The following is a 13,392-nucleotide window of genomic DNA, read 5'->3' on the forward strand; positions in this document are numbered from 1 at the left end:
TATTATAACAGTAACAATAATAACAACTATAATAATAAACTTATATATTAATAAGTAATTTAAAAGAATAAGGTACGTATTTAATATGATAACAATTATAATGACAATAATAAAAACCCCTTTTTAATTAATAAGTAATTACTAAAGAATAATTTACTTTTTTTAAAAATTCTGTCTTCCTGTTATTTGTGCTCATCCATCTCTACTTATATATCCATAATTTGTACTTCTAGTGATGATGAATATATATGCATATATATATATATTTTTTCATGTATATATATATTTATATATCTTTCTCTCTAATTTAAACAGTACATATAATTACAGAACACACAAAAGCACCATTTATTACTCACACATCCTTTATTTAAAATCCTCCTGGACGTGCAGTTCTTTCCATCCTCACATAAAATCACAAAAAATACCATTTGCTCTTTTCCCCCTCAATTTCTGCTGCGGGATTTTCATCACTCAGAGCGGCGATGATGTTTTATTAAAACAATTTTTTTAATTAAAACCAACCCCCCCACCCTTGGGAATCTTGTGTTTCCTGGCAGGAATTTTTGTGGATGCTGTGAATTCCATGGGCCAGACCTGTCTGTTCACCGCGGCGCTGCTGGGGCTGGGCAAAATCGTGGATGTGCTGCTGGAATACGGCTCCAACGCCAACCAGTTAAGTACCAAACGTTTAATTATTCTTAATTAAAATTAATCTTCGAGTCGGTTCAGTCACCCGGTATTCTCTGGGCATGAGTGGAGAAGTGCTTAAGGTGCACGTTGGGATTTTAACCAGAGCTCCTCGGTGGTAGAGAAATCAAATAGGGAAATAATTTAATTTTTTGAAATGAAAAATTATTTTATTTGGAGCACACGGTCATTCCAGGAATGCTGGTTTTTAACCAAAGCTCCTCAGTGGTAAATACAGAAATAATTTTCTTTTTTTGTTTTCATGCTTTATTGTCTTATTTGGGACATGAAAATTATCTTTTTTTTTGTGGTTAATTCTGTTATTTGGGAGATTAAAATCTTCTTTTTTTGTGGTTTATTCTGTTATTTGAGACATGAATTTTTTTTTTTTTTTGTGGTTAATTCTATTATTTGGGACATGAAAATTATCTTTTTTTCCATGCTTTATTCTGTTACTTGAGATATGAAAATTTTCTCTTTTTCCATAGTTTATTCTGTTATTTGAGACATGAAAATTTCCCTTTTTTTGTGGTTAATTCTATTATTTGAGACATGAAAATTTCCTTTTTTTTATGGTTAATTCTATTATTTGGGACAAGAAAATTATCTTTTTTCGTGTTTTTTTCCATTATTTGAGACATGAAAATTTCCTTTTTTTTTCCATGGTTTATTCTGTTATTCGAGACATGAAAATTTCCTTTATTTTATGGCTAATTCTATTATTTGTGACAAGAAAATGATCTTTTTTGATGTTTTTTTTTCCGTTATTTGAGACATGAAAATTTTCTCTTTTTCCATAGTTTATTCTGTTATTTGGGGCATGAAAATTTCCTTTTTTTTCGTGGTTTATTCTGTTATTTGGGACATTAAAATTTTCTCTTTTTTCATGGTTTATTCTATTATTTGAGACATGAAAATTTCCTTTTTTTTGTGGTTAATTCTACTATTTGGGACATTAAAATTTTCTCTTTTTTCATGGTTTATTCTGTTATTTGGGGCATGAAAATTTCCTTTTTTTTCGTGGTTTATTCTGTTATTTGGGACATTAAAATTTTCTCTTTTTCCATAGTTTATTCTATTATTCGAGACATGAAAATTTCCTTTTTTTTATGGCTAATTCTATTATTTGTGACACGACAATGATCTTTTTTCCTGTTTTTTCCCCCATTACTTGAAACACCACAATTACCTTTCCTCCCACCCTTTCCTCCATGACTCCACACACCAAACCCCTCTTTCCCTTCCTTTTCACCGTTCTCCTTTTCCTGCCGCCGCCCAGCCGCTGCCAGGACGGGAGCACCCCGGTGCACGCCGCGGCGTTTTCGGGGAGCCGGAGCATCCTCAGCAGGCTGCTGGACGAGGGAGGAGAGCTGCGGGTGCACGACAGCCAGGGCAGGACCCCCCAGCTCTGGGCTCTGTCCGGCTGCAGGGACAGCAGCGCCCAGGTGCGCCCGGAGCGCCGGCCGGAATGTTGATGGGATACTGAAATCGTCATCCCTCCCTGTTAATGCAACTCCCGTCAAAGGGAGATGGAATTGTCGGGTTTTTTGGGTTTTTTGTGGTGAGGGTTGGGTGGGATTTCGAGTGTTGTCGCCCGTTTGGAGGCGGCTGTTCTTCCCTTGGCGTGTAACTGGTTTGCTGTGAATGCCTTTCTCAAAATGCCCCTTTGGGTGTTGCAAGTAACCAGGTATTTTTCCAAATTTTATTTGTGTATATATATATATATATATATATATTACAAGTTACCAGTTATTTTTCCAAATTTTGTTTGTATACATATATATATATTTATTTATTTATTTATTTATTTATTTATTTATTATTTTAATATTTTTATTTTTAATTTTATTTTAATTTTAATTTTTATTTCTGTATATTAATTTTTATATTTATTTTTATTTATACTTTTGTAATTTGATATATTCATTTTTATATTACATATATTCTATTTATTTTATATATTTTTATATATATACATAATTTAGATTTTTATATATATTATTATTTAAAATTAGCAGGTTCTTACACCTTTCTGACAATAGCAGATTTAAGCCCACTGTGATTAATTTTATTTCTGTTATCACAGCTCTAAACAGAAACTTGATAGCTGTAAATATCTGTGTATTAAGACAAACTTTATTAATTAAACTCTTGAAACCAGCATTAAAAGCACTGGATTTTAGTGGCAGCAGGAAGTAGTTTGGGTTTTGACTTTTTAACATCCCTGCAGATCTTTTTGGGGGGTGTTCCCAACTGTTTCAGGAGTTTTTGTGTCAGATACATGCTGGGAAAAATAAAAAAGCAGTGCAGGATATACTTTGTGTGTGTATATGTATATTGATTATTTTGCTTTGAAAAAATAAATAGCATAAAAATCCTTGCACAATAATCTGGAATTTTAACATCCCCATGACATGTGTGGGACCAGCCAAATGCAGAAATTCTGATTTTTTTCCTTCTCTCTCTGTATCCAAGCCCTGGAATAAACAAATTGTTTCTTTTGGTTTTGGTGTTTAGAAATGCTGAGATTCCTCTGGGGAAGTTACTGAAAGGACAACCCAGCGTGGCCAAGAACATTTACAGCTTTGGTTTTGGGAAGGTGAGGTGCTGTGGGGAGGGATTTCCTGGTGGTGCTGGAACCTTCCCCAGGATCTCCTTTCTCACCGTGGTTACCTGTGCTATTTTCAGCTGTTGGTGCATTCTTATTTTCAATTTTTAGTGCATTCTTATTTTTGACTTTTAGTGCATTCTTATTTTTAACTTTTAAACTTCTAGTGCATTCTTATTTTTAGTTTTTAAACTTTTAGTGCATTCTTATTTTCAACTTTTAGTGCATTCTTATTTTTAACTTTTTAACTTTTAGTGCATTCTTAACTGTTTAACTTATAGTGCATTCTTAACTGTTTAACTTTTAGTGCATTCTTATTTTCAACTTTTAGTGCATTCTTATTTTTAACTTTTTAACTTTTATATTTTTAACTTTTAAACTTCTAGTGCATTCTTATTTTTAGTTTTTAAACTTTTAGTGCATTCTTATTTTCAACTTTTAGTGCATTCTTATTTTTAACTTTTTAACTTTTAGTACATTCGTATTTTCGACTTTTTAACTTTTAGTGCATTCTTATTTTTAACTTTTCAACTTTTAGTGCATTCTTATCTTCAACTTTTTAACTTTAAGTGCATTCTTAACTTTTAGTGCATTCTTATTTTTAACTGTTCAACTTTTAGTACATTCTTATCTTCAACTTTTAGTACATTCTTATTTTTAACTTTTACTGCATTCTTATTTTCGACTTTTAGTGCATTCTTATTTTTAACTTTTTAACTTCTAGTGCATTCTTATTTTCAACTTCTAATACATTCTTATTTTCAACTTTTACTGCATTCTTATTTTCAGCTTTTTAACTTTAAGTGCATTCTTAAATTTTTAACTTTTAGTGCATTCTTATTTTTGACTTTTAGTGCATTCTTCTTTAAAACTTTTCAACTTTTACTGCATTCTTATTTTCAGCCTTTTAACTTTTAGTGCATTCTTATTTCTGCTGCAAAGATGGGAGGATAAACCCCATGGAGAGCAGGGATATTCAGGGCTTTGGTGCCTGGCTGGGTTTGGAACAGCAGAAATTCCTGCTCAGTGTCACCTGTGGCATTCCTAAGGGCTGGCTCTCCTTCCCCCTTCCAGCCTTAGTGGGAAATTTCCATTTTGGCCCTGATTTTTCAGATTTCATGGTGATGTTTGGGCTGGTTACACTCAGGGCGTTGATGAGCTTGCTGCATTTTGGGAACTGCTGATTTCCTGTTTAATTTCCACCTGGATTTTGGGAACTGTTGCATTTCCTGTTTAATTTCCACCTGGATTTTGGGAACTGCTCCATTTTCTGTTTAATTTCCACCTGGATTTTGGGAACTGCTCCATTTTCTGTTTAATTTCCACCTGGATTTTGGGAACTGCTCCATTTTCTGTTTAATTTCCACCTGGATTTTGGGAACTGCTCCATTTTCTGTTTAATTTCCACCTGGATTTTGGGAACTGCTCCATTTTCTGTTTAATTTCCACCTGGATTTTGGGAACTGTTGCATTTCATGTTTCAGTTCCACCTGGATTTTGGGAACTGTTCCATTTTCTGTTTAATTTCCATCTGCATTTTGGGAACTGCTGCATTTCATGTTTCAGTTCCACCTGGATTTTGGGAACTGTTCCATTTTCTGTTTAATTTCCATCTGGATTTTGGGAACTGTTGCATTTTCCTGTTTAATTTCCATCTGCATTTTGGGAACTGCTGCATTTCATGTTTCAGTTCCACCTGGATTTTGGGAACTGCTCCATTTTCTGTTTAATTTCCATCTGGATTTTGGGAACTGTTGCATTTTCCTGTTTAATTTCCATCTGCATTTTGGGAACTGCTGCATTTCATGTTTCAGTTCCACCTGGATTTTGGGAACTGCTCCATTTTCTGTTTAATTTCCATCTGGATTTTGGGAACTGTTGCATTTTCCTGTTTAATTTCCATCTGCATTTTGGGAACTGCTGCATTTCATGTTTCAGTTCCACCTGGATTTTGGGAACTGCTCCATTTTCTGTTTAATTTCCATCTGGATTTTGGGAACTGTTGCATTTTCCTGTTTAATTTCCATCTGCATTTTGGGAACTGCTGCATTTCATGTTTCAGTTCCACCTGGATTTTGGGAACTGCTCCATTTTCTGTTTAATTTCCATCTGGATTTTGGGAACTGTTGCATTTTCCTGTTTAATTTCCATCTGCATTTTGGGAACTGCTGCATTTCATGTTTCAGTTCCACCTGGATTTTGGGAACTGCTCCATTTTCTGTTTAATTTCCATCTGGATTTTGGGAACTGTTGCATTTTCCTGTTTAATTTCCATCTGCATTTTGGGAACTGCTGCATTTCATGTTTCAGTTCCACCTGGATTTTGGGAACTGCTCCATTTTCTGTTTAATTTCCATCTGGATTTTGGGAACTGTTGCATTTTCCTGTTTAATTTCCATCTGCATTTTGGGAACTGCTGCATTTCATGTTTCAGTTCCACCTGGATTTTGGGAACTGCTCCATTTTCTGTTTAATTTCCATCTGGATTTTGGGAACTGTTGCATTTTCCTGTTTAATTTCCATCTGCATTTTGGGAACTGCTGCATTTCATGTTTCAGTTCCACCTGGCTCTGCTTCCCCCTTCCAGCCTTAGTGGGAAATTTCCATTTTGGCCCTGATTTTTCAGATTTCATGGTGATGTTTGGGCTGGTTACACTCAGGGCGTTGATGAGCTTGCTGCATTTTGGGAACTGCTGATTTCCTGTTTAATTTCCACCTGGATTTTGGGAACTGTTGCATTTCCTGTTTAATTTCCACCTGGATTTTGGGAACTGTGGCATTTTCTGTTTAATTTCCACCTGGATTTTGGGAACTGTTCCATTTTCTGTTTAATTTCCATCTGGATTTTGGGAACTGTTGCATTTTCCTGTTTAATTTCCATCTGCATTTTGGGAACTGCTGCATTTCATGTTTCAGTTCCACCTGGATTTTGGGAACTGTTCCATTTTCTGTTTAATTTCCATCTGCATTTTGGGAACTGTTGCATTTCTTGTTTCAGTTCTGTCTGAATTTCATGAACTGTTGCATTTCCTGTTTAATTTCCACCTGGATTTTGGGAACTGCTGCATTCCCTGTTTAATTTCCACCTGGATTTTGGGAACTGTTGCATTTTCTGTTTCAGTTCCACCTGGCAGGCAGTGGCCACCTGGGCTACCTGGCCTCCCTCCCAATAATTGGGGACAAAGATTTGGTCCAGGCTGACGACGAGCCAGCATTTTCTTACCACGTGGGGCCCTACATGATCATGACCAAGTAAGTGGAATTGAAGAGATTTTTAGCCCCTCTTTGTGCCTGTTGCAATCACACAGCAAACTGCTGAACCTGTTCTTTGTTTGGGTAATTTCCCACGTTTGTTCTGTGTTTATTCCATGTTTCCTGCTTGCACCTTGTTTTCTGCTGTTCATTGATTAATATCTGAGTCAGAGTGATGGCTGAGAGGCCAAGAACAACCCACAAGCAATATTAACCCAATTTTGGCTGATTACTGGTGGCACTGTTTCAGTATTGATCTTTTTTTTGTGGTGAGAAATACATTTAGGCTTGCAGAGATTGTGTTGTTCAGCATTTAATCCTTGTAAATCTTTGTCCAGGATTTCCTCTGGAGATGCAGGTGTGCAGCCTGTGGTGAAATGAGACTTGCAAGGGCAGGCTGAGCATTCATTAAAAATCTTGTAATTGTTGTAATAATTACAATAATATGGTAATGTCTAATTACTGTGTGTTAAGCAAGTGGTTGTGTCTCAGAGGCAGCCAGAGAATTGATCATTTAATCTCCCCAAATTGGTCATTTAATCTCCCCAAAACTCAGATTTGTGTCACTGATGGCCTTTGGAGAAGGGAATTCCTTGTGGAAGGGGTGGGATTTTGGGCAGTGAACCTTTCCTGCTCCATCAGCCTTCAGCAGGACGAGTTTATTGTCAGTTTAAAAGAGCAAAATTTAAACTCCTGACAGCGGGAGGCAGCACCAGAGCACCACAGAAAAATTCTTGGTGAGAATTTTCATGGTAAAAATCAGCAAATAACCACATAACTCAGGGAAAAAAAACCCCAAACAACCAAAAAAAGAGGGAAAACACTTCTTGGGAATATCTGGTCCAGATTCCTGGTGTTCTTTGCAGCCTGATGTGGGGAGGCAGCAGGGTGACAGTGAAGGAGCTGAGCTTCCAGCCCCAGCAGAAGAGCTGGAAGCTGCGCCTGGCTGATCTGCTGCTGGCAGAGCAGGAGCACAGCAGGTGGGGCAGGGGCTGGGCCTGGGGTCTGCAGGGGTGGGGGAGTGGGATTTACCTGGGGGGAGTGGGATTTACCTGGGAAAAATGGGATTTACCTGGGGGGAATGGGATTTACCTGGGGGAGTGGGATTTACCTGGGGGAAGAATGGGATTTACCTTGGGAGGAATGGGATTTACCTTGGGAGGAATGGGATTTACCTGGGAAAAATGAGATTTGCTTAAGGAAGAATGGGATTTACCTCAGGGGGAATGGGATTTACCTGGCAGGAATGGGATTTACCTGGCAGGAATGGGAGGAGTGGGATTTACCTGGAAGGAGTGGGATTTACCTCAGGGGAATGGGATTTACCTGGGAAGAATGGGATTTACCTAGGGAAGAATGGGATTTACCTTGGGAAGAACGGGATTTACCTGGGAAAAATGGGATTTGCCTGGGACCTGGCAGGAATGGGAGGAGTGGGATTTACCTGGAAGGAGTGGGATTTACCTCAGGGGAATGGGATTTACCTCAGGGGAATGGGATTTACCTGGGAGGAATGGGATTTGCATAAAGAAGAATGGGATTTACCTTGGGAGGAATGGGATTTACCTTGGGAAGAATGGGATTTACCTAGGGAAGAATGGGATTTACCTTGGGAAGAACGGGATTTACCTGGGAAAAATGGGATTTGCCTGGGGATGGGATTTACCTCTCGACAGCGTTAACCTGGGGTTACACTTCTTCCCCAGATCAGAAATACAATTTTTTCCCCCACTCCTGATCTTCTAAAATCGAGTATTTCACTTAAAAAATACATTGACACTGCCTGGGGGGAATGGGATTTGCCTGAGAAGAATGGGATTTGCTTAAGGAAGAATAGGATTTACCTAGGGAAGAATAGGATTTACCTGGCAGGAATGGGATTTACCTAGGGAAGGAGTGGGATTTACCTGGGAGGAGTGGGATTTACCTTGGGAAGAACGGGATTTGCCTGGGGAATAATGGGATTTACCTCTCGGCAGCGTTAACCTGGGGTTACACTTCTTCCCCAGATCAGAAATACAATTTTTTCCCCCACTCCTGATCTTCTGAAATCGAGTATTTCACTTAAAAAATACATTGACACTGAAATACATTCCAACATTCATGTCATACTGATAAAAGCAGGGCAGCACTTTCCTTCTTCTCATCTCAGATTTCCCTTGGAAATTTGATTTTTCCTCTCCCTGTGCAGCAAGCTCCGCCACCCTCACTTGCTGCAGCTGATGTCTGTCTGTCTGTCCTGTGACCTGGAGAAAACTCGTCTGGTCTACGAGAGGGTTCACTTTGGCTCTCTCTACAGCATCCTCCACGAAAGGGTAACTGCAATGCTTGAGTTTTAAATCATAATTAGTCAGAAGTTTAGTGACTAACATCTTTCCTCGAGAAGGCAAAATCCTCAGGGTGTATCTGAGTTTCTGGTTATTTTTCTTATTTTTAAAATAAATTTTTTAATTAATTAATTTTAAAATCCATATAAAAATTTTCTATAAATCTATATTTTATAAATAAATATATTAATATAAATATATTAATAAAATCTCTATTTTATTGTTGCCATTTGATTTTTTTCTCTTCTTTTCAAGGCGTTGTTACTTGATTTGCCACCGAGAACAAACCCCAAATTTCCTCTTTTTCCTCCAACAAATTCCACTCACTGCCTTCTCCCCCAAATCACACCCATAAGCGCCACCAATCACTTTCTCCCACCTCAAGTTTAATTTATCTTATTAATTCATTTTAATTTATTTCATTAATTTAACCTATCATTCAGATTTGGCGCTTTTGGGGCTGTTCTTTCAGCGTGCAGAGTTCCCAGTGCTGCAGACAGAGACCCTGGTGCACATCCTGCTCCAGGTGCTGGATGCTCTGCGCTTCCTGCACTCCCGGGGCTTCGTCCACCGCTCCCTCTCCTCCCTGGCCGTCCAGGTCGTGTCCTCGGGCGAGGGCAAGCTCTGCAACCTGGAGTACATGATAGAAAGGTGAAAAAACTCCTCAGGGCTGCTCTCAAATGGGGCTTTTCCCAAAGATATGACACAGGGTTTTTAGGAAGAGGGGCTCTTGTTGGAAGCCAGGATGTCACCATGGCATTTTATGGAAAAGTCCATAAGCATATTGTATGAAAAATTCTTTAGGGCTGCTCTGAAATGGGGCTTCTCCCAAAGATCTGACACTGGGTTTTTAGGAATTGGGGCTCTTGTTGGAAGCCAGGATGTCACCATGGTATTTTATGGAAAAATCCGTAAAAATATCTTATGGAAAATTCCATAAGAATATTGTATAAAAAATTCCTCAGGGCTGCTCTGAAATGGGGCTTTTCCCAAAGATATGACACAGGGTTTTTAGGAATAGGGGCTCTTGTTGGAAGCCAGGATGTCACCATGGCATTTTATGGAAAAGTCCATAAGCATATTGTATGAAAAATTCCTCAGGGCTGCTCTGAAATGGGGTTTTTCCCAAAGATATGACACTGGGTTTTTAGGAATAGGGGCTCTTGTTGGAAACCAGGATGTCACCATGGCATTTTATGGAAAAGTCCATAAAAGTATTTTATGGAAAAATCCGTAAAAATATTCTATGAAAAATCCCTCAAGGCTGCTCTGAAATGGGATTTTCCCCAAAGATCTGACACTGGGGTTTTAGGAATTGGGGCTCTTGTTCGAAGCCAGGATGTCACCATCGTATTTTATGGAAAAATCTGTAAAAATATTGTATGAAAAATTCCTCAGGGCTGCTCTGAAATGGGATTTTCCCCAAAGATCTGACACTGGGGTTTTAGGAATTGGGGCTCTTGTTCGAAGCCAGGATGTCACCATCGTATTTTATGGAAAAATCCGTGAAAATATCCTATGGAAAATTCCATAAGAATATTGTATGAAAAATTCCTCAGGGCTGCTCTGAAATGGGGTTTTTCCCAAAGATCAGGATTTTTAGGAATTGGGGTTCTTGTTGGAAGCCAGGATGTCACCATGGTATTTTATGGAAAAGTCCATAAAAATATTTTATGGAAAAATCCATAAGACTGTTTTATGAAAAATTCCTCAGGGCATTTTATGGAAAAATCCGTAAAAATATTCTATGAAAAATCCCTCAAGGCTGCTCTGAAATGGGATTTTCCCCAAAGATCTGACACTGGGCTTTTAGGAATTGGGGCTCTTGTTGGAAGCCAGGATGTCACCATGGTTTTTATGGAAAAATCTGTAAAAATATTGTATGAAAAAATTCCTCAGGGCTGCTCTCAAATGGGGCTTTTCCCAAAGATCTGACACTGGGTTTTTAGGAATTGGGGCTCTTGTTGGAAGCCAGGATGTCACCATGGTATTTTATGGAAAAATACGTAAAAATATTGTATGAAAAAATCCTCAAGGATGCTCTGAAATGGGGTTTTTCCCAAAGATCTGACACTGGGTTTTTAGGAATTGGGGCTCTTGTTGGAAGCCAGGATGTCACCATGGTATTTTATGGAAAAGTCCATAAAAATATTTTATGGAAAAATCCATAAGACTGTTTTATGAAAAATTCCTCAGGGCTGCTCTGAAATGGGGCTTTTCCCAAAGATCTGACACTGGGTTTTTAGGAATTGGGGCTCCTGTTGGAAGCCAGGATGTCACCATGGTATTTTATGAAAAATCCCTTGGTAGGATTTTTTTCTCCTGAGGAGCTGAGGAGCCTCAGGAAAGAAATGTAAACAATAACTCTGCTGCTGTGGGATGCAGCAGGTGCATCTTCCATTAATCCACCTGGATTGTTTTCACTTGATGAAACTCCTGTGCTGAGGCTGTGAGCAGTCACAAGATTTTGTTATGCATTCTATTCTGTTCCTGTTCTTTGTAACCTTCTGATCATTCTTTTCTCTCTTGTTTTTTTTTTAGTATAGTTTTAATGTAGTATTTTAATATAATATAATAAGTCAGCCTTCTGAAAAAATGGAGCCAAGCCTCGTGCCTGCACGTGGGGTGCTCACCTCAACACCAGGACATCCCTCTGGGTGCCCTGGGTGGCTTAAAATCCTGGCAGGGGCTCGGAGACCCTGGCAGGAAGCCAGAGACACTTGGGAATTCCATCTTAACCATCTTTTTTTTAGGGTTTACTACTTTTTTTCTCCTTCTTCTCCTTCCTCTCCTTCTTCTCTTTCTTCTTCTCCTTCTTCTCCTTCTTCTGTCTTCTTTATTCTTCTTCTTCTTATCATAATTATCATTACTATCATTATTATAATATTTTGTTTATATTTTACGTTTAATTTTTTATTATTTTTAGGATTTTTTTTTATTGTAAAGTCCTTAAAGCAAGTGTTTCTTTCCCCAGAAAATTTTTGCCAAAAGACATTTACTGCACATTTCTATTTGCAGAAATGTCCTGAACCTTTTATGCATTAAACTAAAAGCTGTAGCACACTCAGGTGTTTACAAACCTTGCAGCAGAGTGTGCTGTGTGTCCTGATTTACCATTTTTTCCCCTTTTTGCAGCAAGGACAGTGGGGAGCACAGTGACCTGACCCGAATCCCCGTCCCAGCCCAGCTGTTCCGCTGGAGCTCCCCTGAAATAATCCTGGGCAAGCCTGGCACAGTCAGGTCAGATGTTTACAGCTTCTGTGCAGTGCTGCAGGAGGCCCTGACAGGTCAGTGCCCAGCTTTGGGCTGGCTTGCTTCAACTGGAAAAATAAACCAGGCAAAAAAAAAAAAAAACACCCCAAATATTAACGACAATAATAGAGATTATTGGGAACTCCTGTAAAATGGGATCAGAAAACTTAAAATTGTGTGGCTAAGGGATGAAATTAATGGGGGATGTTGGAGAAATAAAGTGCTTTTCTGCTGTTTATTTTTCTTCTTCCTACCAGCACAGCAAAACATTCAATTAAGTCTTTTCAGTGTTCAAAACAAGCTTGTGCAGCTTTTATGTTTTTGATCTCTGTGATAACTTAGAGATAAGTTAATGTTACTTTATTATTGTAGCTGTTATTACAGATAATGTTTGTTCTGCATTCACTTTGACTATTCTGACAGTGAAATGGGATAAACAATTACCCTAAAAATTAATCCCAGTGAAGAATCCAGAGCAGGGTTGTTTGCAGTGTCACTCTCCTCCAGATATTTCTGTCAGCTCCTTTGAAAGCACCCACTGCTGGAATAAGGCAGGGAGGAGATGCCAGTGCTTGTTTTTAATTGTAAAATAGGGGATGGACAGGGAATAATATGATTTTTAAATTTAATACATTCTATTTTATCACTTTTTTTTAAATTACATCAGGGAATGATGTAATTTTTTAAAAAATTAACATTAAAGTGCAGCTGGTGACATAAAATCTGCACTTGTGTCTTGCAGAGAGCCCTCCCTGGAAAGGTGTGGAAGACTCAGCTGTGAAGCAGCTCATCCTTTCAGGGGAGCAGCTGGAAGCAGATGCCAGGCTCCCCCTGCTCTATTATGATGTTGTCAAGTCAGGGCTGGAACCCAAACAGAGGAATCGCTCCATGAAGCTTCAGGATATTCAATATGTCCTGAAAAATGACCTGAAGGTGATTCCCAGTCCTCTAATTTTGATGTGTCCATCCAGATTCTGCTGAAATCTAGAGGAGGTGATCCAGCCTCCTCAGAAAAGCAGGCAGAGACACTGAACTGACAAATACAATTGTATTTTGTTCCTTTTTTTTTTGTTTTGTTTTACAGGACTTGGTTAAATCTGAAAGTGGCCACGCTGGTGGAGTACCCAAAGCCCAGAGATCTGCTGTTCTTGCAGATGTGAACATCTGCTGGGCATCAGCTTTTAGCTTCCAGAAGAGAAGAGTGGAACTCCAGGAAAAAGAGATGAGCAGGGCTGGTGAGTTTCCCGGGGCAGGATGTCCTTC

At 38.5% G+C, this 13,392-nt stretch overlaps 1 protein-coding gene across 1 annotated transcript in view; it reads left to right on the forward strand.

The window, feature by feature from the left end:
* Positions 1–560: 560 nt before the first annotated feature.
* Positions 561–13,392, forward strand: part of TEX14 (testis expressed 14, intercellular bridge forming factor) — a gene marked incomplete at its 5' end in the record, with an annotated part of 30,097 nt that continues 17,265 nt past the window's right edge. The window contains 10 exon segments of the mRNA XM_041423057.1: positions 561–675; positions 1,970–2,257; positions 3,208–3,289; positions 6,420–6,550; positions 7,417–7,530; positions 8,742–8,865; positions 9,350–9,528; positions 12,013–12,164; positions 12,872–13,062; positions 13,214–13,364. Of these exon segments, the coding sequence (XP_041278991.1) occupies positions 561–675; positions 1,970–2,257; positions 3,208–3,289; positions 6,420–6,550; positions 7,417–7,530; positions 8,742–8,865; positions 9,350–9,528; positions 12,013–12,164; positions 12,872–13,062; positions 13,214–13,364 (1,527 nt within the window).

Source organism: Onychostruthus taczanowskii, unplaced genomic scaffold, assembly GCF_017590055.1.
Source record: "Onychostruthus taczanowskii isolate IOZ18803 unplaced genomic scaffold, ASM1759005v1 scaffold75, whole genome shotgun sequence".
NCBI lineage: Eukaryota > Metazoa > Chordata > Aves > Passeriformes > Passeridae > Onychostruthus > Onychostruthus taczanowskii.